Below are 26,547 nucleotides of genomic sequence, written 5' to 3'. Positions count from 1 at the left end.
GTGATGATTCGACAAGGATCTGCTTAATTCTGGTGGCCCCAGTTTCTTGATTCTTAGTGTTCACCAAGTATCCATTGATTAGTCTCTAGAAATCTACTGATGAGCACTGTTCTGATCTAGGTTTCACTGCTAGCAATGTTAAAGGATCATTGAACCTGAGAGGGAATGATCTGGGGGAGAAGGTGACACTTCCTCATCAAACCTTGAAGTAGAAGGTGGGGTTCAGTAGCACAGTTGCAGGTAGGGCGTGTTGTCTTCTTTAATCCTCTTAGCAGCGGCTTGTCTCATGGAAATGGATACAGAGATACCACAGTACTTCTGCCAAAGCAGAACTGAGATTGAAATCCAGGTCTGTCTGACCCCGAAGCACATGCTTGTCCTTTGTGAGTGTGGAAACAGACCTGAAACGAAATGAGCAGGATGTGTGAACTCAGGTGGTTGCACTCTGAGATTCATTTCATTTTAGATTGAGAGCAGAATGATCGTGATTTTATATTCCTGTGTAATTCCATCATAAATAAAAATTTAGATAATTCATTTGTAAAAGAAAACGTAGTTATATAAAAATTGTATAAAGCTTATGTAGTTGAATGAAATAAGGATTTAGAGAAGCAGTAACTAATTTCAGTATTGACTTATTAAATATTAAATTTATTTATTTCTATTTTATTTCCTCTAGTCGGGTAGAATTGAAAAGATTGTGTGAGATTTTCACCCGAATGTTTGCTGACCCTCACAGCAAGGTAAGATCTGGGAGCCCCCCCACTCGCACCTCTCTGCATGCCTGTGTGGGCTGTGTAATACACTACTTCAGAGCAGGAGACCCGCCCCGCAGCACCGTGTAGACCTTACAGACTGAACCCCGGTTTCCACAATAACTTGTTACAGCTTTTGAAAATGGATTTCCTAGAAACTTCAAATGTCCATCCAACATCAAGTTAAAGTGTGTTTCAAGTAAGGGTTACCATGGAGAGAATCAAATGTAGTCTTTTATTCATTCAGCACATATCTTGACGTACTTCCTGTTAGCCAAATGGTAGGCTGGGCCCTAGGATGTGACCGTATATTATAATATAATGCCTTTTTTTTTTTTAATTTTTTTTAAACTTTTCCTTTTTATTTTTTTAAATATTTATTTATTATTTTATTTATTGGCTGTGTTGGGTCTTCGTTGCTGCACACGGGCTTTCTCTAGTTGCTGTGAGCGGGGGCTACTCTTCATTGTGGTGTGTGGACTCCTCATTGTAGTGGCTTCTCTTGTTGTGGAGCACAGGCTCTAGGCACGTGGGCTTCAGTAGTTGCAGCACATGGGCTCAGTAGTTGTGGCTCATGGGCTCTAGAGCACAGAGTAAATAGTTGTGGTGCACGGGCTTAGTTGCTCTGTGGCATGTGGGATCTTCCCGGAGCAGGGCTTGAACCCGTGTCTCTTGCATTGGCAGGTGGATTCTTAACCACTGCGCCACCTAGGAAGTCCTATAATGCCTTTTTTAAAAAGTTACAGTAGTGAAGAAAATAATGTTTAATTTTTTTTTTTTGGTACCCATGTAGAATTTGTCTATATAGGACAAGGTAGAAAAATGGGAGCATTTATAAAATAGATTTACTGAATAACCACATTAAGTATTTCTCCAAATAGAGTTTCTGCCTCTAAGAATTTGCTGGGTGGTGGCCACTTAGCTGGTGCCCACACCTCCTGGGCCTGAGGACTGCCTTTGGCAAGGACTCCATGTTGAGGGGAGAGTACCCACTGGTGAGAGACAGGCCCTTTCTAGGAGTGGAGCTGAGAGCAGGACCCTTGACAGAAGATTACTTGGAGTCTAGATTTTAAATAAATACTGTTGTTCGGGAGGAAGCTCTTGGAGGCTATCGGGTGGTTTTAGAGAAAGAGACTGGAGGATTGAAGGTATCAGGAAAGCTTAATTTAAGGGTGGATAAAGGACAGAAACTAAAGTAGGAATTGAGAGAACCTGAAATCAACTCAAGCAAATCTTAAATGCTTGATGTGTAAGGTTAACTGTCTTACACTATCATTTTCCTGGTAAAAATGGTCTCTTCTGAGTCCTCCTGGGAGAAGGAAAGCTGTGATGGCCAGCAAGTCTAGCCAGTTACTAGGATCACCCTTCTCTTCCTACCCTTTCCTCCTCATAGGAATTGCCTGCGAAGTGTCGGTCATCCGTCCATCTGTGCAGTCATTCAGCAGTTACTGAGCACCCGCTCTGGGCTAGGGGGACAGAAAACAACATAGGATCCCCCTGCCTTCTGAGACGCTTACCGGAGCACAGGAGAATGAATGCAGGGGTTCTCTTTTTTGCGGGGGGGCCAACAGTTCTCCTCAATATTGGTCTTAAAGCATGTCTTAAAATTTCTGTTATGATTCTCACAGCAAGGATAACATTCACATTAATAAAATCCAAGAGCTGTTGAGTTTAAGGGCCATGTTGATATCCAAAGATACAATTATTAAGATTTTCTCTAAGATAGTATTAAAAGCAGTAAGATTTAAAGCATACGCATAAGATTCATAAGATGTATAGCATAAGGCATATATTAGATGGATTTGGACATTGATGAAATTTCTATTACCTGTCACCTCTAGATTGCTGATTCAGAACCAGAATGTGAGGATAAAGAAGGAAATTTGTTTTCATCAGAAGGCTCTTGTACAGTGAGTTTGGAGGTCTCAGTTTAGTAAATACTTGCTCGCTGCCTTTGTGCTAAGCCAGGAGCCCCGCAGCTGGGGCTCACTGACGACTTTCTGAGCTGCCTCACGGGAGACCCCTGGTGGTTAATAGTTGCTGAGCTAGAACTGAGTAGGTCCATGATAGTTGGGTTGTCCCAGGAGAGCAAGAGTCATTAACCAGGTAGGGTACACAGTGCTACCGCTTATCTCTCTGAAATTGGTTCGGGGATAATCCACCGTGAACTGTCTCACCCGAGGTAGCAGTGATGATCACGCTGTGGCATGAGAGTTATGTCAACTGTCAATATCTTTTATTCTAAGCCATAATCTTTTCTAAAGACTGGTATGGCTTTTATAATATCTATTTATAAGGATAATACTTTATAATACCTGAACTTGCATACATCATGACTGAAATGAAAAGCAGTATATATACAGGTTTTTTTTTCCTCATCCTGTATTTGTTAAATGCTAGATAATGGGTGATAATATATAGAATCATGATGGTTTAAAGAAAAAGAGAGAGAAAGAAAGAAAGGAGGAAGGACGGGCCTTCAGGATTAGACTCATATTTTCAACACAGTTAATTTCTCTCTGTACTGAATTTTAAACGCATGTAGAGGGAGGGGAGAGTATTTTGTCAGTTTGTAGCCTTTTCAGTCCTTTTAAGAAACTGCATGAAAATGGTATGACTTCACTGTGGACTAACATGGAATCTGTTTTGTTGCATGGCCTGGTTTGCGGTGGAATTCACACCAGAGAGTAAGTTCCGATCCCTTTTCCTTTATCTGTTTTTGTTACATTTGCCTTCTATACCCTGTCCAGTTGTTAACAGTGTCAACTCAAGTTATGATTCTGGACAAGTCAAGATGGGCATTTTTATGGTTTTATAGACTTGGGAGGAAATTATGAATTAAGTATGTGAAATACTTGGTTTCCATTTGTGTCTAGGTTTTCAGTATGTTTTTGGAGACTCTTGTGGATTTTATAATAATTCATAAGGATGACTTGCAAGACTGGCTTTTTGTTCTTCTCACACAATTACTTAAGAAAATGGGAGCAGATTTACTTGGATCCGTGCAAGCAAAAGTCCAGAAGGCTCTCGATGTCACAAGGCAAGTGATTGGGGACAGTATCATCTTTTCCCAGCTTTTGAGGTAGAAGTGGCATATATTACGTAAGTTTATAAAGCACAACATGAGGATCTGATATGTGTATATATTGCTAAATGATTACTGCAGTGTTAGCACATCCTTCACTTCACGTAATTATCCTTTTTTGTTGCATATGTGGTAAAACAGTTAAGATATATTCTCTTAGCAAGTGTTATAACTGTAACTGGACATTTCTACCCTTTGACCAACACCCCCCCATTTCCCTCACCCCCTAGGCTCTGGCAACTACCATTCTACTCTCTGTTTCTATGAGTTTGACTTTTTTTTTCTTTTTTTAAGATTCCACACCTAAGTGATATCATGCAGTGTTTGTCTTTATCTGTCTGGCTTATTTCACGTAGCATAATGCCCTCAAGTTTCATCCATGTTGTCACAAATGGCATGATTTCCTTCTTTTTGTATGACTGAGTAATACTCTGTTTATATGTACACCACATTTTCTTCATCCATTCACACATCAACATACTTAGGTTGTTTCCATGTCTTGGTGGTTGTGAATAGTGCTGCACTGAACATGAGGTCAGGTGTCTCTTAAAGATACTGATTTCATTTCTTTTAGATATATACTCAGAAGTGGGGTTGCTGGCTCATATGGTAGTTCTGATTTTTTTTTGGCTGCACCACATGGCTCAGTTCTTTGACCAGGGCTTGAACCCAGGCCACAGCAGAGAAAGCCCAGAATCCTAACCACTAGGCCATCAGGGAACTCCCCAGTTTTAATTTTTTGAGGACTCTCCATACTGTTTTCCATAGTAGCTGCACCCATTTACATTCTTACCAGCATTTGTTCTCTCTTGTCTTTTTGATGATAGCCATTCTAACAGGTATGAGGTGATATCACATTGTAGTTTTTATTTGCATTTTTCTAATGAGTAGTGATGTTGAGCACCTTTTCATGTACTTGTTGGCCATTTGTATTGTCTTCGGAAAAATGTATGTAGGGGTGGAGGACAAGACCATTTTGATATTACCGGAGTCTTTGTAGGTGGTTCTGTTACCTGTGGTTTTTGTTACCCACTTGAATATCTCCTTTCTTACTTAATTCCCACATTCTCGTATTAACATATATGTTGAAATATTCCAACAATCCATGAGATGAAATGCCCATACCTTCCTTGAGTTGGCATTATTTTTGTGAATGCCTAAGACACATGTTAAAAAAAAGAAAAAAAACTTTGAAAATTGATTCTCTTCTCTTAAAAAAAACACTTTAGAATATTTATGTGCATCTTTCTGAGGACTTCAGTATTTTTACAACTTCAACCTCTTGTAAGTCACACTAGAAATTTTCCTGTTCATGTGTGGTGTAGGGTTCCCATTCATCCAGGAATAGTTTCTATTAACAGTTCATTGATTGGAGACGATAATACACTTATAGCATTTGTAGCCCTTCTGGCCTTTATGAGAAAAGAAAAGCAACTGAGACTCAGAGAAGTGTAAAAAAACTGACTCTGTGCTGTCATTGTTTGGAAACCTCTTATCTATGCCTGTGTGATTGTAAATCCTCGACATATGAGTATTAGAAATTGAACGATATCAGAAGACAGTTTGTAGTAATGTCTTGGTTGTGATTTGGTGGATGACGGAGGGAAATGTGTCAGATTGCTGACTTTTTAAAAGAAAAAATAACTCCAGATAACTCAGAAAATCATCATCAACATAGTGACTTTTATGACCCATTACTACAAACTGGGATGTGAAATAAGGAAGCAGGGGCTAACTTGACGTGCCCAGAGCCCCACCTCCTGCCCGTGGCAGGCCAGGAGCCAGCATCTGGAGAGCTGGTTGTCGCTCTGCGGTGTGTGCTGTATTTGCCGGCTGGCCTGCGGCAGAGTGTGGAGGGCATCGCCTGTCCGTCATCGGCCCCACGCCCACACCTGTTAGATGTCTGACTGCCAAGCCTGCATTTGCTCCTCTACACTGCGATGCCAGCTTCTCTTTTGGTCCCTGACCCTAGAGGTCTGTGTAATTTGTGCTGCTATAGAATTTTATCATCCAAGTAGATTTCTCTTTAGATTTTCAGTGAGGTCAGTGTAACATACTGTATTCGCAGTGAGACTTTCACACACCATCCCTCCTGTGGATGACTACGTGTAATGGAACTGGGGGACATTCCTCTATGCCAGTGGATTCCTAACAGTTTGGCCAGAGATTGACTAGAGAGGCTGAGCAGATGCAGCTGGTGATACATGAGTGATGTAAGCAGCAGGGCGGGGAGCTGTGGTTAGTTACGGTCACGTGGGATGTGGGTCCCGTGGTCCAGACTTTTCAAGAAAGGTCACGAAAGTGGATTAAGGCAACATATTCAAGATTTTTTTTTTTAAATGACACTGTGAAAGCCAAGTAAAACATTTGTAAGCCAGACTTCAGCTTGTAGATTGCTTCCTTAAAATTTAGATGAATTTATGAATGATAAGATCCATTTCAGATTTTTAGGGATGATGGAAATATTACGATTATATTTCTCAGCTTTGGTGATTAAGGGAAATAAATATGTCCTCCTATTAGTTTTTCTGGATGCCTTGTTCCTTTAAGAGTCCTATTCTGGGGAACTCCCTGGCCTAGGCCTCTAAGGCATGTATTCCCTTTTTCTCAGCAGCTGAGATGTTTACCTGTTTCAGCTTATCTAGGGTCGTGGGTATAGAGGGTGTCTCAGTAGCAGCTGAGAGCCGTTCCTCGGGTGATAGACCTGATTGTGAATCTGCCTCAGTTTCCTTTCCTTTGGCTGCACCTGACAACAGGGCACAGGCCCAGCTTAAATACACCCGTTACTCAGATGTATTCTCCATCCTCCCTTTGCAGGGAGAGCTGTTTTGTGTATTGTTTGTTTCTTTGATTTATAGCCAGCATGAGTCACTTAAATCGTGTATACTAAAATGTGCTTTGCTTCCAGAAGTGGTCCTCACAGCTTCCTGGATACGAATAGATGTGGGAGAAAAGGATGTGCTATTGGGTCAAGTTTACTTGTTATTAGTAATTATAGCGATGGCACTACTAGTACCTAGCTTGTGCCACGCACTTGATTTTTCCTGTATTCATTTCTTGTATTTCATTTAAATTTCAAGTCAGTCCTGTGATCTTATAGATTCGAACCCACGTCCCTTTTCTTTCTACTCTACTTCCGAACACTGAGAAAAGTCTCTAAGGGAGTCGGAAGAAAGCAGTGCAGTCACTCAGCCTCAATTGTAATAGATCTTTGCGTTGCATTATGTTTCCTGTTAGCATGGAAGGTACGCCTGCCTTACCCACCAGGGTTCCTTTAGGCAGTTTTAAACTCATACTAGTAATTGCAGCTTTTTAAGGGAGAGAGCAGTGATTTTCACTAGCCAGGAGCCCACGGGGTTACTCAGTTGGATTAAAAATGTGAGATAACCATGGGAAATGAGATGAGTCACAGGCGAGAAGCGAGCCGGAGCAGGGCTCTTAGGGCCCCAGGCTGCCGTGTGTGTCTGTAGCTGGAGGGGGTGTGTCTGGTGAGGGTCCCACAGGCCCTCTGCTCTGGTGACTGCACAAAGTCGGCTACCCATTGAGAACCCTGGGGCACCGTGCAGGCAGCCTTAGCAAGGGCAGCTGCAGGCAGCCTCCTCAGGATGTAAAAGTGAGCTTTGAGTTGCGTTTCTCATGTGAGCGATATTCTGAAAGCTACCTAGAGAGAAGATGAGTAGATCCCGAGAAGGCAGGTAGGAATTGATTGCTCAGTTTATGTGTTTTGGAACTTTTAATAAGATTGCCCCTTTTCTAAATTTTCTAGGGAATTCCCTGGCAGTCCAGTGGTTAGCACTTGGCACTTTCAAGCACCAGAGCCTGGGTTCCATCTCTGGTTGGGTAACAAAGATCCCATAAGCCATGCAGCACTAGAAAACAAAAAAACAAACAAAAGATAAATAAGTTTTCTATATAATGTGTATTACTTTAGTATTTGTATAAAATGAAAAATATTTTAAAAATGTAAATATGCTTCCTTTTTGTTAGAGTAATGTATAATAGTGTATTTTTGTTTCTTACGTGATTTTACAGGGACTCCTTTCCATTTGATCAACAGTTTAACATTTTGATGAGATTTATTGTGGATCAAACCCAAACTCCTAATCTCAAGGTCAGTAACTATTTGTCATTACAGTTTAACCTCTAGAAGTCAAATTTGCTTAAAATTACATTTTTTACCTGACTCATATTTGGCTATTGTGTGTAAATCTGCTCTGAGCAACATATTTTCATTTCTCTTGGTTCAGTACCTGGTTCAGAAGTTGCCAGTTTATTGGATAGGGACACGCTTAACTTTATTTTAAAGTGCTGAAACAGTTATATCATATTATATTCCTACCAGCAGTGTTCGAGAACTCTAGTTGTTCCACATCCTCACCAACATTTGGGTATTATTAGTATGTTTCACAATTAATATTTAACCTAGAAAATTTTGATGTGTTGAAGTAAGTGTCTTACTAGGATGTTTTTTTTTTATTTTTTTGGGGGGTACACCAGGTTCAATCATCTGTTTTTATACACATATCCCCGTAGGATGTTTTTAATGTTAACATTGTAAAGCATGAGAATTAATTGTAACATGTTTTACAAAAATCATACCTGTGAGAATGAGACTAATAGTATTTGAAGGAGGATGTGTTCCTTTGAATGGCATCAGGTACATTGTGCATTCTTTGATCACTAGTTTTGTTGAGGTTTTAGGAAAGGCCCAATAAGTAATAACCCTTTTCTCCCGAGATTAAAACCAAGTGAGACATGAATAGAGAAGCTAGGGCAGAATATCAGCTTGATTACCTTCAGTGCTGGCCTGCAAGACCTGGCCTAGAGTGGCTGGAAAACAAAACTCACAGAGTTGTACTTGCCCCACAGTCAGTGGCAAAGCTGGAGGTCCCCCCACCCCCAAAAAAAGAAAAAAACCCATGGACTCCTGCCCGGAGCAGAGCCCACCTCCTCTTTCAGGCCCGCAGTCACAAAGGAGGGGGATTAGGCTTCAGGCCCCACGTCTGTTCCCAGACCTCCCTGTCAGTCATCTCATACTTTTTCCTACTGGAGGCCCCTCCCTGTGGCAACATAAATCCAGGAGAAAGGCAGTACTTTTCTCTGAGCACCAGTTAAGAGTTGTGTTCAAAGATGTATAAAGTGTACTTACTGTTTATAATTTCTGGATCTTTCAGGTCAAAGTTGCAATCCTGAAGTACATTGAGTCTCTTGCTAGGCAGATGGACCCAACAGATTTCGTAAACTCTAGTGAGACACGGCTTGCTGTTTCTAGAATTATAACCTGGACAACAGAACCAAAGAGTTCAGACGTGAGAAAGGTATGTCCAAGAGAGCCAGGTACGGCTTGAATCACAGACTGTTCTAGATGTGTGTCAGAAGGAAGAATTTAAGGAAACTTGTAAACCACCCACACCTCCATGCAAACCACTGTCGTTCCTTTTCTGTGAAACTGAGCCTTGGCTCCTACCCCTCATCTCCTCTCTCCAGCTCTATCTAGCTCCAGTCTTTGAATATCACAATGCAGATCTGAAATCCTGGATCATAGGAGACACTCTGATACCAAGGTGTTGCGTTGTTGGTTTTTTTTTTTTTTTTTTTTAATCAGCCGAAGAGAAGTATTTGCTGTTTTCTTCCGAAATGGCATGTTGAAAGGCATATACCACAGTAGAGGGAGCACAGGACACTGTGATTTCTGTTCCTAGGTAGTATTCTGCCTTAGGACTGCTATGAAGATGAAGTCATGTTTGTTAAAAGCATGATCAGTTCCTGACAGGTTATAAGCACACAGGAAGTGTAAGTCATCACTGTGTTTGTCATTTCTATTATTCTCTTCCTGTCAGTGTCTTGTTCTGCATTTGAGTTTCACACATGGCCATGATTCCCTTCTTTACTTTATATATAAACTAACTAGCCTTTGAAAGTTACTTTTAAAAATCAGATTTCTCAGTTCTGCTTTCAGACTAAAAGTACTTGATTTTGGTTATTTGTGTGTAATCATGAACCTTGCCTTTTTTTTTTTGTTTGTTTTGTCCCATACTGTACTCCTTCCACCACCATCTGTACCAACATAGTCCTTTGGCCTTGGAGTAGAGTTGAAAACGTGGACCACTTGGGTCGAGGCAGGGTTGAAGAGGATTCCAGGCAGTACTTAGCAAGGTTGTTGGGGCTCCAAACATACTGGAACACCTTAGCTCCTGCTCTAATAGAGTCCAGGGAAGAGAACAAAGAATCAGCTACAAGGTTTCTTTGGGAGGGTCACAGCCTATGTAATTCTCCAGCCATCTTATAGTAATAAGCTAACTTGTCCAAGGTCAAAGAAACACGCATTCATTCAGAATTATTGTTGTTCTATTAAATAATATTTTTGACTTATGATCTGTTAGTAAAATGTGTCAGTATTTATCGAAAGAGCATTTCATTGGCAACCTTTAATTTAACCATTAAGCTTCTTTGAGACTAGGAATGTGGTGCAATGATTTGGTTGATTTGAGAGTCAGAAAGAGATGTTTGTGTTACTGTTTTCAAAATCAGAGATCAACCAATAAATACAAAAGTCTTAAGTACAGCTTCCTATCTTTAGTCATAACACGTAAGTGTGTGTCTGTATGAGTATGTGTTTTTGTAATTGAATGTCAGTGAAATGTTCCCTCCTGTGGGTCTGGAAGATGTTTTAGACGTGCACGTTGTCACGATCAGAGCCTGTATCGTTGTCACGATCAGAGCCTGTATGGGAAGAGCTAGCTTTGACATTGTCTGTTTTCTCTGGACATGCACATTAAAAATTTGAACTAGGATTTATTGTCCTAGCTTTTCTAATCAGGACACTAAGGAATTTTTTTCATTGAGTTATCTAACTTGGGGCATCAGAACACTCAACTCTCTTCAATATTAGCTCAAGTCAAGTATGGTTAGGATGTTGATTAGCGAGATCACATGACTCGTTTACTGTCTATCTCCAGCACTTAATTTCAGTTACTCAGGAGCATATGGTACTGCTGCGTAGGGCCTGGTCTCCACTGGCGTTCTGCCTCCAGGGCCCGCCCTTATGCCTCCCCCATCCCCTTCCCCTTCGTGAGAACTCAATCACCTCACCTTCAGGCTGAGTTCAAGCCTGGGCTCTGGGACAGTAGTCCGGGTCCTCAGAGGAGGCTGAAAAGCTTTACATCAGTAGTTCCCAGTCCTGGCTGCAATTAAAACCAACCTAGATTCCTGTGCTCTACCCAAGTCACTTGACTTAACTGGTACAGGGTGGAGCGTGGACGTTGTTTTGTGTCTGGTTGGGGTCCCGTCCACTCTTGGCTGATTTTTAATGCAGTTGAGGCCCATTATTTTAGACCATTCCCCTGGGATCGAACCTCAGACACATAGGCTGCTGATGTAGTCTTGAGCTGGTTGCCGCTGATTCTCTTGGGACCCAGCCTCGGTCCTCAGTGTCTTCAGGACCAGGCCTGGCCTTGCTGTTCCCGCTGCCTCACCCTGTATGCTCAGCACCTAGCACAATACCTGTAGGAACAAAGTAGGCATCTAATAAGTATTTTGAGTGGATGAATGAATGATAAATAGCCAAAGAGAAATGATCTAATTTTAAGTAACATTTTGAAGCCATCATTTTCAAGACCATAGTCTTGGAAGTTCTGTTTTGGCCTCTGTATTAGTTTTCTATTGTGTAGCAGATCACCACAAACTTAGCAGCTTGAAACTATACAAATGTATTACCTCACCGTTCTGTGGGTCAGGAGTCTGGCACATGCTCTCTGCTCAGAGTCTTCCCGTACTGAAGTCAAGGTGTCACCTGGGTCTTGGATCTCACTCAAAACCTGGGTTTCTCTTCCAATTCCCTGGTTCTTGGCCAAATTCAGTTCCTTGCAGGCAAGGACCAGGTGCCCATTTTCTTGCCGACTGTCAGCAGGGGGCGTTCTCGGCCTGTGGAAGCTGCTCGCCACCTCCTTTGCTTGGTCCTCTCTGCAACTTGGCACTTTGCTTCTCCAAAGCCCACGGGAGAAGTTTTGAAGAAATAATGTCCTAAAACTTCCCAAATTTTATGAAAAACATTAATCTACACATCTAAGAAGCCCAGCAAACTCCAAGTAGGATTTAAAAAAACAAAATCCACACCTAGACACGTCATAATGGAACTGCTGGACGCCGAAGACAGAGGGACTCCTGAGGGCAGCCGGAGGGACGCAGCGCAGCATAGCCCGGGCCCTCGGAAGACAGACAGCTGCGTGCTCATCAGAAACCCCGGCAGACAGAGGCAGCTGGAAGGAGGAAGAGTCAACCAAGAGTTCTCTGTTCAGCAAAACTATTCTTCAAAAATGAAACATAAAGTGAAGCCAGCAGGAGACTCATTTTAATCTCTCTACCTCTTTAAAAAGAGTTCACCTGATTAGGTCAGGCCCACCCAGGGCAACCTGCCCTTTCACTAAAAGTCAGCCAGTTCGGGAGGGACTGTCGTCGTACCTGCAGGATTCCTTCTGCCGTGTAACGTAATTATGGGAGTGCGGTTCATCACACAAGCCCCGCTCACCCTGGGGGAGGGGGCTGTGCAGGCTTATACACCAGAAGCCGGGAATCCTGGGGTCCCACCTTCGTGTTCTCCCTCCCAAGGCTTCCGTCTCTTTTTCAGTGCGTTGGCATGAATCTTCCATAGTTAGTTATTTGGTAATTGCTTAGCTCTTAGTTGAATAGGGAGCTTTTTACCTAACTGTGCACGTTTATGATGGAGTTCAATTTAGCAGATGCATCTCTGCATTCTGAGCCCCTGGTGAATTTTTTTTTTTTAAATCATCCAAGATATTTGTGGCTCTAGATTGTTAGACTTTCAGTTGTATCCATCAAGCACTCGCTAGGATAGGCTTGTTAAATCACAAGTGTTCAGATATGTGCTCTTTTGCCCCATAACTACCTCCCACAAACTGCGTTAGAGCACCACAGATTAATCCTTCCTGGAGATAGAGTCATGTTTACTTAAGTGTTCTGTTTTGATGTTCCATCCACTGGATACTTTTATATAAATATACGTGCTGTTGTAAGTGATGCAACTGCCTTACCCAAGGATTTGAGATGTATTTGAAAGATTGTCTAAATGAATGTAGTGCCTGAGTAAATTAAATTACTGAGAAATTGTGATAGCACTCTGCTGAGATTTAAAATTGTCATTATTATTTTAAAGCTGTAAAGAAAGAAAACAGGCACCATAACTAAAGATTTGCTTATCTTGGGGGATGGGATGAATGGGGAGATTGGCACTGATATATATATACACTAATATGTATAAATAGATAACTAATAACCTGCTGTATAGCACAGGGAACTCCACTTCGCTATACAGTAGAAGCTAACACAACATTTTAAAACAACTGTACCTCAATTAAAAAAAAAAAAAAAAGATTTGCTTAACTGTTTTAAGTAGACATATGTTTTGCCTCACCTGTCGTTTGCAGAGTTATTACATGGTTGTATCAGATGCTAGGGAAATCTCGGCGATTTAAAGGTACTTTCTGATCATGAGCCAAGTTCTCCTGTTTGTGTCCTGATTTAATTTCCTAAGTGTAGGGCAAGGTGTCGTTCTAAATACTCGAAGAGCCCTACAGTCTGAAATCTCTGCAGTAAACGCTCAGATTGGCCCCATCCTCAGAGAATATTAATTTTGTACAAACAATACTGGGGAAGTTTGCCGGCAGTGCATCTCATTCTCCACATGTCGTGTTTGGGAAAGCACTTTAGAAGCAGTTTAAGCTGATACAAGTCTGATTTACTGACTTCAGCGTTTTTAACAGTTTGTTTCCCTTTTTCTGTCAGTGTTGTTCTGGGGTGTCTCCCAGCAGAGCACTACGGGTGTTTAAGTATGTAAGATGTTAAGGAGGGAAGAAGCGCACCCACAACCACAACCCAAGCCGGTCACCAGTGAGGTGTGCTTACCTGGCTGAGACTGACTTGGACTGGATGGAAAAGCCCCACCCTGGCCTGCCTTGTTCCCAAAGCAAGCTTTTCTGTTTTTTAAGTATGGGAGTCTTGATAGTTGACCAAACTACACAGAGATACACTGGACCTTTCTTAATGTACTGTGTTTGTGTTAGGATAATACAGTGTATTCACAGAAGAAAGTAGATTCTAGAGTTTGACCTCTGTTAACTTCTGGGTCTGCTACTTTGTGTGAGCAAGTAATTTAACCTCTGAATTCTTGTTTATTATCCATAAAATAGGAATAATGATACTTGCTTTAGGCACTATTGGGAGGACCAATTGCAATAAAGCATATGAAAGCCTAGATAAATATTACTTTGTTTGTTGTAGCTTCAGCTATCAGTGTTTGAGGGCTGCTTTCGTTTTGCTGCTGGTCTAGATTTTTTTCAGTGTTAGGAAGACTTTTTCCCATCAAGCAAAGGGACTGCAGTAATGACAATAGACATTTTAATGATATGTTTATATTCTAGGGTCCAGAATCCCTGTATGTTTCCTTATCATACATGATTCTCTAGCATTGAGCACCTGCTTTGTCAAATGAACTAACAGATTTAGCCCCCAAATGTTTTGAGAAATGCAGGAAATAAAGGCATGGCAAAGAAAACTAGAGATTATAAAGCTGCTGTTGCCTGGAGCAGGGAGAGTATATGAATAGCCTTCAGATGCCAGTGTTTTCCACTGAAAAAAATTTAAATCTAAAAGTAAAAAAAGTAGGCAGCGTGTCTTAATCTAAAAGCTCAGAGGTTTACCATCACATAAGATTTGAATCTCAGCTTAACTGTGTGCTCAAGTTTTGTTTTGATCTTTTTGCAAGAACACAGCTACTTCCAGGAGGGGCTGTGATAGTGAAGGACTTAGCAAATGATGGAGGTTTAAAACTAGTAGTTACTGTTACTTTTCTTGAGAATTCTGTTGTTATTCTGTTATTATTCGTAGACTTTTAGGTTGTGTAATCTCTCTATGTATATGACTTTAGAAAAGAAGCCAAATAAATACCTGTACAATTTACAATAACCGTGGTTTTGAGGGTGTGCTTCTTGTCTCTGATTAAACCCTACCCCTCTCCTGTTTGTCCATCCCTGTTCAGCGTAGTCGAGTAGGTGAGGATTTCCCCACTAGGTCAGCCTCGACCTGCTCTGGGCCTGGAGAAGGAAACTTGGAAGAAAGTTGTAAACAGGTAGATCTAAAACTGTGTACTAATTTGTGAAAAGACACGTCACTGTTTGCATTTAGATTGTTAATCCTGATTACCCTCGTGAAGACAACTGAGAAGATTTTGAGGAAACCTGAAATTAACACAATACTATATGAGGGAGAGCAAGAGCGTGCGTGTGCGTGCACGCGCCTGTGTAAATGTGTTTTGGTATGTTTTATGATTGATTAACTGCCTTCCCAGAGAAAAAAACCATGTTGCAGACAGGCTTCTACTGTATTTTAACGAAATAGCAGTGGAGAGATACTAAATTTAAAACGTTGGAAGGTTTTGAAATACCTTCTCTTTGGTGATTCTTCTAAAGCAATTTTAATCACAACCTGAAGGGAGCAGTAATATTTGTTTAACAAACTTAAAAAGCCATCTCTTCTCAAATTTTAAGTTTTCCATAATTAGTACCAGTACTGAAGCATTTGTCAAAGTTTTATTGATCTCCCATCTGGAAGAATCCTCTTCTGCGGTGAGGCACACGGTGTTCCAGGCCGCTGATAGCATGCAAGTTCTTTTCAGACACTAGCAGTGAGATTTGAAGACCCTTTTACCGTCACCCCCACGTGCTACTGTAGGGGTGTGAGTGGGAGTCATTTCCTTTCAGGTCACCATTTGATCTTTAAAACGCCTTGCCCCAGCGTTGCCCGTGAGAAGACGTCAGCAGCGGAAGTCTTGGTCTGGCTTTTTAAGGGCCCTTCCTCTTGTAGGGGGGCAAGAGCTCCAAGACAGGACAGTGACACCCTCTGGGTTTTTGGCTCATTATTGAGCACGAGCTCTGCCCGAGGCTTTTTAAAATGAATCTCTCCAGCCCATCCCCATATTTGGAATTATTCCTATAGTGAGAGCATATTGATGGTAATGATAAATGTGACCCAGTTGTCATCCTTGCCTGGACGTTCTGGTATTCAGGCTCCTCGCTGATACAGAGTGTTGTAGATAAAATGTTTCAGAATCATGACAGTCTCATTCCTTTTAAAACTTTGATGTGAAATCTTTTAAAAATAATATACTTAAATGATACTTTCCATCCATTTCTGGAGCTTTGGTCTCAGAAAAAGATTTTACTTTGAAAACAGCTTTAGGTCAAAGGGTTACTTTTGAAAACTAATAAAATCATTTACATTTTATATTTTGAAAAATGCAAGAACAAATTATATTCATTTGTGTGTGTAAGTCACACACATATCATCTGTCCAGAGAGTCATTTTCAGAATTCCCTGTCTTCCTGTTTGATTTGTTATCCAAATTCACCTTGAGGGTTATTGAGAGAAGGTGCTTCAGTGGGTGGAAGTTGAAGTCTGCTGTGCCTTCTCTTCCCATGTGACTAAGAGTCATTAAGTAGCCATGAATTTGCACCGTTTCTAGACCTGTCACCTTGCAGCCCTATTGCTCCTCAAAGATTCTACCAGTTTTGTAACTTGCTTCATGAGAAACCCCAAGTAAATTTTTAGTGTCAGATGTCTTGTCATTCTGGGAAGAAATTAGGGCTGAAGACAGTGGCACGCTTCACATAAAAACATACTATTCAAAAATGTAATCGTGCATCTTGCCGTTTTCTAATGCCATTTTCAGTCAACAAAAAAATAAGTGCCTAAACTTTCTTATTAAATTGGTGGTGTTGATTTTTTCCCCTGCCAAAACTCATCTGCTTCTTTGCTTCTCTTTGAAGTGCAGTGTTTTCTGCATGCGTTTCTTTCTAACATCTAATAAAAAAAAACTTTTTTTAATGCACAGATTACTTTGCATGATTTTGGGAATTTGCTTTCATACAAATCATATTAACAGTGTGTTAAATTGATGGTGAAATAGAGTTCTTCAGATAATGACTTATTTCAAATGTTTCGATAACGAAATGTAGAAATGTATATTTTAGTACAATCAGTAATAATGTTCTTTGCCTATGTCGTGAAAGCACACTGGCCCTTATGATTTAATTTGGATGGAAAGGCCATTAATATTTGGAAGTCAGGAGAAAAAGTAAGATGCTTTTGACCAGTACTGTGCTTAATGAATGCTTTTGACATTATGAAAGGTAATTTTTGATTGTGTAAAAGATGTTATTCTATTGATATTTTAAAATTTGTAATTAATTTTTAATTTCAGTTAAATACACATGGGTCTTTTGATTTATTTTTTTTCCCCTTCTCCAGGCACAGAATAATAGCTTTGTCTTAACTGGAGCTAGAGTTAATTTTAACATTATAAAAGCTGTGAAATACTTTTTGGTGTTTATTCCAAAAAATTTCTCAGCAAACATGTTTTTATGTAATATTCTATATAGTGGAAAAAATATTTAGGATAATTACTGCAGTCCTAAATATTACAGTCTTTGGAAAAATAAATGTATGCTTGTAGTCAAAAGATGTTCATAATATGTTTTCCTTTCTTTTGACTCTTAGAAATTTGTGAGAAATGCCAGTGAGTACTCACTAAAATTTTCTTTGGAATAGTTTTTCTAAGTCAAAGCCCTTGTAACTAATTCTGCGGGCATCGTTCTGTAAGCTGAGTCCTGCAGCAGGCCCGCAGGGTGCTGGGGAGGGGAGCCTGGGGCGGGTGCTGTAAGCTGCCTGCTCTCGCCCACTTTGCTGCTGTAGCGCCTACGAGTAGTCCTGCTTATGTTGTCTCTAACCAAGTAGAACATTTTCCAAAAGGCAGAGGAGCAGGTTCTTAATTTGTACCATGTAAATCTGGTTTGCTTCTCAAAGACTGTCTCTGTCCCCAATTCATAGCTGTAAAAGTAGGAATTTTTCAGATGTATTGAACTCTCTCCTTTTCTAGTGTTTCTTAGTCTCTAGGAAAAGTGGTTTTTTGAGATAACGCAGTGGTAGCTTGTTTAGAAACTTGTTCTTTCCAGGGTATTCTAGGAGCCTCACTAGAGTGAACAATCTTAAGCCTTTTCAGATTTTTTGATTGTTTCATTTATGTACTCACCAGCGATGTCCCTACCTAGTGCTGGGCAGCAGAGGAAAAGTTACAGGAATTTACTGTTAACCTGCTGTGGAAATCCAAGGTCAGGGCATTCAGTGAAACCAGGGCTTATTTTCCATATTGAAGTGAGGCTGTTTACAGTTGATGATGGTATTTTCTCGAGGTGCTTTTTGTTTTGCTTTTTTTTTTAATGGCACAGATGTCCTCTTATTATTTATTCTACTCATACAAAACAGTTTTCTTTTAAAAACAATTTTGGGAATTCCCTGGTGGTCCGCTGTTCAGGACTCCGTGCTTTTCACTTTCAGGGGCCCAGGTTCAATCCCTGGTTGGGTAACTAAGATCCTGCAAGTCACGTGGTGCGGCCTAAATAAATAAAAAATTTTAAAAAGCAAGTAAATAAAACAATTGTAATGAGCATCTTGACCAAGACAGGCAATGGTACGTGGCATGAAGTAATCATCTCTTCTGCTTCTAGGCGGCGCAAGTGGTGCTCATCTCTCTGTTTGAACTGAACACTCCTGAATTTACCATGCTACTTGGTGCCTTGCCAAAAACATTCCAGGACGGTGCCACCAAACTCCTGCACAACCACCTCAAGAATTCCAGTAACACCAGTGTGGTGAGTGCTTGGGTCACGGTTGGCGGCCCCCACTTATCCCTCCTCTTGAACTTGCCCTGATGGAATGGCCAGCTTTCTTCTCTCTCAGTAGGTCATGGGCATCTTGAGTGTGGGGGCCGGGTCTGCTCTGTATCTCACTGTATCCCCAGTGAATAAACCTGGTGTTTAAACCTGGCCTTTCTCTTAAGTCAGGTGGTTCAGTTAAGCGTTTACTAAGTCATTTAGTCAGTCAGGCCGTCACTGAGGAGTTAATTTTTTTCACACTGTAAAGATGCGAGTGCTCAATTGTGTCTGTTACTCTAGCACAGCTGATGACATCAGTCACTCAGCTTCAGAGGATTCAGAGGACACTTGAGAGGACATTTTTGATTTGTGTGCACTTAAAATTGACCTTATGATTCTGGAAAGAATCACCCTGATTATGCAGAATCTGCCCATTTATTTATATGTGGGTTCAGAGGCCGAGGGGCAAGTGGAACTGTGCTCTGTCTTTATCCCTCACGTGACGGGGCTCTTCTGCCTTCACTCAGGGCTCTCCAAGCAACACCATTGGCCGGACTCCCTCCCGACACCCTAGCAGCCGGACCAGCCCCCTGACCTCACCCACCAACTGCTCCCATGGGGGCCTGTCTCCAAGGTAATGCCATTGTAACAGGTGTGTAGACACCAAAGCACCCCAGTGTCTGTCTAGCCTACTTCTAGATTTTTAGACCGAGCTTAATACCAAAAAGTGTATGGGTACCAGGAGCACACAGGTCCTAGCCCACACCTGTATCTTAACTGTGTCATTTGGGACAAAGCAATTAACGTCTGTGGTGAAATGAGCGGTTTCTGCAGAATGGTCTCTGAGATTCTTCTAGCTCTAAACACTCTCTAGTACTTTAAAGAATTAAAAACTGAAAGTTACATTTAGTCCTGTGTCACATAGAAAGCATTTAGAGACTCATCACCTATTCTGTGAGCGATAGGAACACCTGAAGGTGTTGATCATCCAAAGAAGCCCTTTATAATCAGTCCACACACAGTCTGGGTGGCTTCCAGCCAAGCGGCTGTTCAGGCCTGGCTGCTGCCCTTCTGGGCTCATGTTTGGAGCCGAGTGCCGCTCTGGGGAGGGATTGAGAAGCTGAGCACTGAGATTGCATCAGCATTTTCATACTCCTGCTGGGACCACGTGAACACTGGCCTTGCAGAGTCTGAGGCAGTGACTTAAAAAGAGAAGATACTTTGCCTGGAGATCTTTAGATAATACTCTCTCTGTCCAGAGCCTTTAGAAGTCTCTGCATGCTGGCTTTCGCGATGTCCTGGCATGTGTTGGTTTCTCATGGCCTCACTCAGAGTGGTGACCCTATAGGCCACAGGTTTTAGGAAGGAGCAAGGGTCAGGCATGTGTGTTTGGCTTCAAGAAGTCTAGGGCTTTGGGATCAGTAACAAGAATCAGGGGTCTGTGTCTTAAGATCTTACAATTAGAAGAAAATATCTAAGTATGCCGTACCCTTTTAAGAGTTACCTCTTTAGTTAGAAGATAGCAAAATATAAGTGCCTTTAAAATTAGATTTTTTAATGCTCGGGTCATCCAGACTCCTCTGTCCTTACTACTGAAGTTGTCTTCAATTTCTGAAGTTATAAACATTTCGGAAAATGTCGAATTTCTGCTTTTTCTCTCCAAAATATTTTGTATACTTATATTGCCTTATGTTTAATCCTCCTAAGGTCCCCTGGTACTGTATTTAGGTAGAGTGAAGTATGATGTTGTTTCCAAAATGGTCTATGTGGTCATCATTTCAGCAGGCTAGTATAATTAGACACTTGAGGTCAGAAACTAAGGAAGATGCGTCTGACTTTCCCCAAGTGTGACTGAGGCTCAGTCAGCTCTTTTTTTAATGTTAACATCTGTAAATAAATGGTTTGTCTTAAATGCCCCCAGTGTTGGCAGTAAAATCATGGAGTTCTCCTCCTTGGTAGGAGGGAATTTTATGGAGAAGTTGTCTTCTCTGTAAATTGTTGCCTTTATTTAGAAGTGATACTTCTGCAACATTGAGAAATCTGTTTTTCTATAATACACAGTTCATACTTCTTATTTTTTAGTTATTTCCTTAATAGGGTGGCACATTCCTTAGGTAATAAACAAAAGGTAGAGTTCAAATTAAGTATTTTGTTATTGTATGTGCTGATAGGCCAAGTAAAAGATTGCCGGGGGCTGTTGGCATAAGCAGTAGAGCTAAGACTTGGCTAGGTATTAAGCTTCATGGATCTCCAAATTATTTAAAAATTCTAACTTATTTCTCCAGGTCCATTCATTCTTAACTAGCCTGATCTAAAATTTTACTGTTAGGGTTACAGGTGAACGGAAGAAATGGAGAGATTTATTTATCTTCAGTATTAAAAAGTCCAGGTGTGGCCTAAATATTTTCTTATCAACAAATTCTTCTTTAGGGAATTAGTTATGTGATTTCTTCCTTTGTTGTTAAACAGACTATGCCCTCAGTCAGTGCATGACTAGCCAGAATGGCCTTAGCCAACTTGAACTCAGTTCAACAGGAGAAATAATTTTTCTCACAACTGTCCAGAAGTAGGGAAAGCTGCCCCATGTCATCATATCACCGGAAGTGTTCAAATAGGCTACATACTTCCTACCAGGAAATTTATAAAAGAAACGAACTCTTGCACTAGAGAGGAGAATGTAGTAGGTCACCACATTCTAAGTAGGGATAGACAAATGCTACCAGATATAATCAGTTATTTTTCTGGGCAGTGCTCTTGAAACATTTGTTTTCTGTGACCTGCTATTCTTTTGAATTACCTTTACCATTTGATGTTAGCTTTTTGTTCTTAAGGGGAAGAGTTATTGCCAGTTACTTGTTTTTAATCTAACTTTGAGTATCAAAATCAACTAGTTATTTTTTTTAGTCCCAAAATTCTACACTCAGATTATGTTGGGAATAAGAAAATATTCTAACACAGTGACCACATGTAATTTTTTTTTAAGCTCTTTATTGGAATATAATTGCTTTACACTGTTGTGCCAGTTTTTGCTGTACAACGAAGTGAATCAGCTGTATTTATACATATATCCCCATATCCCCTCCCTCCCGTGACTCCCTCCCACCCTCCCTGTCCCGGCCCTCTAAGGCATCACCCATCATCGAGTTGATCTCCCTGTATTACGCAGCAGCTTCCCACTAGCTGACCACATTTATTTTGATAGTTAAAAAAAAAATCACACGTGAGAAATTCATTTTTATCAACCCAATAATATTAGAGAAGCCGTAGCCAACAGGTTAAACTTTTGTGGAAATTCCATCCATTGGTCATTGTTTCTGTGGGAGGAAGAATTACTGCTTATTTCCAGCGAGTAAGCAAATGCTCCTGGGCCTTTGGAGAGAAGACATGACCTGGAGTGTTGCAGCATTAAACACATATTTACATTTTAGCTCATCTTACCCAGTGTGACTGCTATTAAATGAAAACCAGAGTTGCAAGGGGCTTCTGCAATTATGTGCAGTTCGTTCCCTTTAAGATAGGAAAAGCACTCGGCCGTCCTCACTCTGGTCAGCTGTGCATTCTTGGCAAACATGCTGTGGAGTACTCAGCAGATAACCTCTGTTAGCCCAGCAATAAAATGTAATTTTAGGTGGATTTTACATTCATTCCATCAGGCGATCAAGAGCGTGCACGGACTCAAGGTGGAGATCAACCTGGAGACCCCGTCCTACAGGGCAGTGCTCGTGCTGGGTCCTCTCCCTGGTGGCAGAGCCCCAGCTTGAGGGGGCCGCCCATGTCCCCTTCCCCCCCTCCCCCGACTCAGTGTGTGGCCTAGAGGAGGCCTTTAGGCCCTTCTGTGCCACAGTGACCGCTCCCCTCCACACCTCGTTTTCCTTATAAAATGGGGCCATCGCTGTCCTCAGGTGGAGACCAGCTCTGGACCACTGCTCTTAGAACTGCGATGAATGCCAGGTGCAGGCGTGGTGCTCCATAGGGACCTCCTGTGGTCCTCCCCTTGTGGCCTTGTGGCCCATTTGCAGTCCACGCAGTTCACACCCTTCCCATGTCTCTGGGCCTGTTGAATCGCAGCCATTGTTAGAACTCTGTCTGGGCCTCTACACGCCCAGGTCACTTAGCGACATTTGCCAGGTGAGGAGAGCCTGTGCTTTCAGACGCACCTGAATCCTCCTGTCAGGTCTCATGAGCAGAGGGATTAGGTTTTTGGTCCCAACCACTTAGAGCTGGCCAGCATGCCCCCCCCCGCCCCCCACCGTGGTGCTGTTGTTTTTCCAGAAGGAAATTACTCGTGGCACCTCGACCCCCATCAGAGGGTCCCGAGAAGGGCATGTTGTCCCCTGCCCAGGCGTGCTGGTGGGGTGCCACCTTCTCAGGCTTCCTGCTCTCACCCTTTTGGTTCGTTCTAAAATAATTGATTGCATTATATGAAAATAAACATCTTTGTTTTTTTGTACGTAAGTGCTTATAATTTCCTTTACACACACACACACATACACAGTCCTATACTTTGAATCTCATGTGATTTAAAAATGTAAATGCAGAACTGAGTGGGGAAGGACTCACAGTCTGATTGAGGACTGAGTTGTAAAACAAAGTTTGTTCTTTTCCCTGAATGCTGCAGTGTGAATCAGGGTAGGACTCTGTCAGGGGTAGAAGGGACTCTAGGACAAGAGCATAACACCTCCCCCCCTTTGCCTGTCGTGTTTCTCTCTCTGACTCTCCTCTTCTGATCACTGCAGTCGGTTATGGGGTTGCAGTGCCGATGGGTCGTCGAAGCACCCACCTCCCTTTCCTCAGCCTAACTCCATCCCCACCGCTCCCTCCCACAAGACTCTCAGGCGCTCTTACTCTCCCAGGTAACAAGCTACCTGTCCCACTTGTCTGAGGTGTCACAATATTATTGCACTTCCAAGGTCGTCTCAGGTCTCTTGGGAAGCCTCTCCGCCACCTCTGGTCGAGACCAGCAGGGCTAGAGCCTTGGTGAGAAGTGTGAGCAGGTGCGTGGCCTTGATCAGAGCTCACGAGGATGCTCCTGCTGTGCCACCAGGACGGGGCCATCGCATCAGCTGCCCACGTCCGTCCACATCTGCGGGTGCGCGCCCTCAGCCCCCTGAAGGTGCTCGGGCGACGCGTACCGTTGTGGCCGCGACCGCGCTGGGCGCCTAGGTCTGCCCACTGAGCAGGCCTGCTCCCCCACACCACACCTGAGGCCCTCAATCCTGTACTCGGTGGTGTGGGCCAGTCCTTCCCGATGTCCCACAGGCGGTGGTAGTCTGAGGACTCAGATCCAGAAAGGCAGCCCCGAGAGAGGAGCTCCCGGTGACATCTCTTTAAGGGCCCCGCCCCGGCGGGAAAGCCATGGGGTCCCCGCAGGCTCTGGCCGGTTGTGACAGTGCTACAGGGGAGGCTCCGTGGACTCCTGCAGATTCGTGTTCGAGGGTCTCTTAGGTGCTTTTTATAAAGGTCCAAAGACCAGAGAATCTCTTCCCTAGAGCCCTGTGATTACCTGGGCAGAGGACGGAGCCGTCCAGCTGCCTCTGTGCTGTGTGAGATGAGTTTGCACCCGCTGAGACAGGACCAGGGTAAAGACAGAACAAAAAAGAAGCCTGTTACTTTAGAATGCTTCGGTGGTAGCTTTTGCACAGAAGATTTCATTCGTTTATATCCTGAACATAGCAAAACTGTACATAGTGAACAAGTTAGCTAAGTGTTTTAACAGCATCTTCCTTTTGAAACTCTCACAGCTCTCAAAGTAACTTCTAAAGTGTGCAGAGCCTCCTGTCACGACTGCCCGGATGCGCAGGTTAGGGTAAGGGCGTGTGCACAGTGAGACGTCTGCGTCCTCCCTGTTCATAAAGCATGGCGTGAGGTTAGTCGTGCCTCAGAGTATAAGACCAGTTCATTGACCGTCTCCCAGTATACTGACCTGTGTGCCTTACTGGGCACCAAGCTTCTCTCCCAGCCAGTCTCCCAGCCAGCCACTGAGACCAACCTCCAGAGGACGTCTGTTCCCAGAATCACCTTTCACACGTGTGTGCAGAACTACAGCTAATGCTTCATGAAAACTGTTACTTCTGTCAACTGTCGGAGGGAGGGAGAGTGGACCAGAGACTTAGAAGCCTGTCATGGGTTACATAAAACTGAGAGGAAGTCTACATCTGTCTCCTTGCTCTTCACCAAAGCCCTGCTGATTTCGTGAGAGGGGGACAGTTATCCTCATCCATACCTAGTATCTTTTCCCTACAAAATGACAAAGAAGGAAATCTCAGGAGGCACACTTCCTGTCTCCAGATTCTCTTTTCTTGGCGACCCGACCTCATGCACCTTCCTGCCTAGGCTGTGGATCCAGAGCTTTATTCTGCCTTGGTATAGGGTGCCCTGGCCTGACCTTAGGTCAGTGAATATTGACTGATTGAGCAACTCTTCCTAATCTAAAGAACCCTTTGGAAATCTTTCTGGAGTCTAATCACAGTGTTTACAGATGCCTAGGACCTGGCCTTTAACCTGAGGGATGATACCTCCGAGCCAAAACAAGACAGAATGTGGGGCCAGGGGACAGACTGGGGCTCATCAGCCGGGTCCCTTCTGAGCAGAGCCGCTGCCTCCCCCTTGCTGTTCCTTTATGTATATTGCCTGTCGGGACCACATCACCTGTGACTCCCTGCTGACAGCACCCTTGGGAGTTTCCTTTTTCCTTATGAAATAAGGGCTCACAGGTATTGATTTGAAAAAACACAAAATGTGAAGTGGCAAGGAAAGTAGCACTCTGCTTCCCATTAGAGGAAAGTAATGCTGTCTCTCACCTGGAGTTCACAGTTTCCGCTTCATACCAAGGAGATGCTTCCCAGCTCAAGCTAGTGAGTCTAAAAGAAATGTCACCACAGATTGTGCCTTGCTGTGCACACATTCTCCTAAATTGGAAGTCTGAGCTGGTTTATTAATTGAAAGTAAGAAGGAGGAAGATTAACTGGCAGAATCCTTTACTTTCATATTTTAAAAAGAGGCTACTATTATGCTAAAGTGAACCAAAATGCAGTATTTTAAGCAAGTTCAGGGTAGGAATAATGGGACGAACTACATGGAAGCTAACATCTTCTGAAGCGACATGGAGAATAATATTGTGACATCCCTTAAAAGCTGAACGTCCCCCAGACTTCCTCCTGTCCATCGCTCCATCCTTCCTGTTTTTTTTTTCCCCATTTTGCATGGGCTGTTATTCTTTTTAGTTGTGAATAAAAGTATTTTAAGGCATCTTTTTACATCTTGTGTATATATATATATTTTGTTTGTTTGTTTGTCATATTCAGTCTTTGTTTATGAAAAATAGTGTACTGGCCAGATGTATAAATGTCTTTGCTCACACATAAGCTGGTGTTGTGGTGTTCTAGAAGGGGCTAGGGCTGGTGGCCTCTTAGACAGATAAACTGATGAACTTAGAAGGGGTTGAAATCTTGAATTCTGTTTAAGTTTTGGATTCTGCCTCCTGCCAGTGTATACATGGAGTCTTAGCTGTAAACGTGTTGAAGTTCACATTTCTTTTTGTTTGATGCCAGAGCCAGTCTTTGAGTTGGGGTGTGTTTTTGTGAGCTCTCCAAGTGCAGTTGGGGTGCCTGTTTTCTTTCATTCATCAGAAAAGAAGAATGGGTTCTACCTGGGCCAGGTTTGCAACCTAGAGGTTGCAAGAGAGTGAATTCAGATCTCATGCTCTCACAGGACCCATCTGGCCTTAGCAAGCACTCAGGTCACTGCAGCTCCAGCCAGCAGAGATCTGGCTGCTCCAAGTGAGAACTGTTCAGATCTTATCTTGTTCATCTGCCTAAATCTTTAAAGAAAGAAAAAAAAAAAGCGTGTGTGTGTTGAGGGGGAGGTTGGTGAACGTTGTTTTTTTTTTTTTAAGTTACAGGAAACTTTCCTCTAAACAGAATGCGCAGGGCTGGCTGTGCTGCCTTTGGCGGGGAGTTCCCACCAGTGGGTGGCTGGTTTCAGT

The 26,547-nt window shown here is 42.5% G+C and overlaps 1 protein-coding gene across 1 annotated transcript in view; it reads left to right on the top strand.

Moving 5' to 3' along the window:
* CLASP1 (cytoplasmic linker associated protein 1) overlaps positions 1-26,547 on the top strand; it is a 265,864-nt gene that overhangs the window by 204,379 nt on the left and 34,938 nt on the right. Inside the window, exons 26-31 of the mRNA XM_057745852.1 lie at positions 680-743; positions 3,632-3,795; positions 7,873-7,951; positions 9,015-9,158; positions 18,417-18,560; positions 19,091-19,197. Of these exons, the coding sequence (XP_057601835.1) occupies positions 680-743; positions 3,632-3,795; positions 7,873-7,951; positions 9,015-9,158; positions 18,417-18,560; positions 19,091-19,197 (702 nt within the window). The remainder of the gene's footprint in view (positions 1-679; positions 744-3,631; positions 3,796-7,872; positions 7,952-9,014; positions 9,159-18,416; positions 18,561-19,090; positions 19,198-26,547) is intronic.

The sequence above is a fragment of the Hippopotamus amphibius genome, chromosome 8 (genome assembly GCF_030028045.1).
Source record: "Hippopotamus amphibius kiboko isolate mHipAmp2 chromosome 8, mHipAmp2.hap2, whole genome shotgun sequence".
NCBI classification, from domain to species: Eukaryota; Metazoa; Chordata; class Mammalia; order Artiodactyla; family Hippopotamidae; genus Hippopotamus; species Hippopotamus amphibius.
This window is presented reverse-complemented; position numbering and strand designations above follow the sequence as displayed.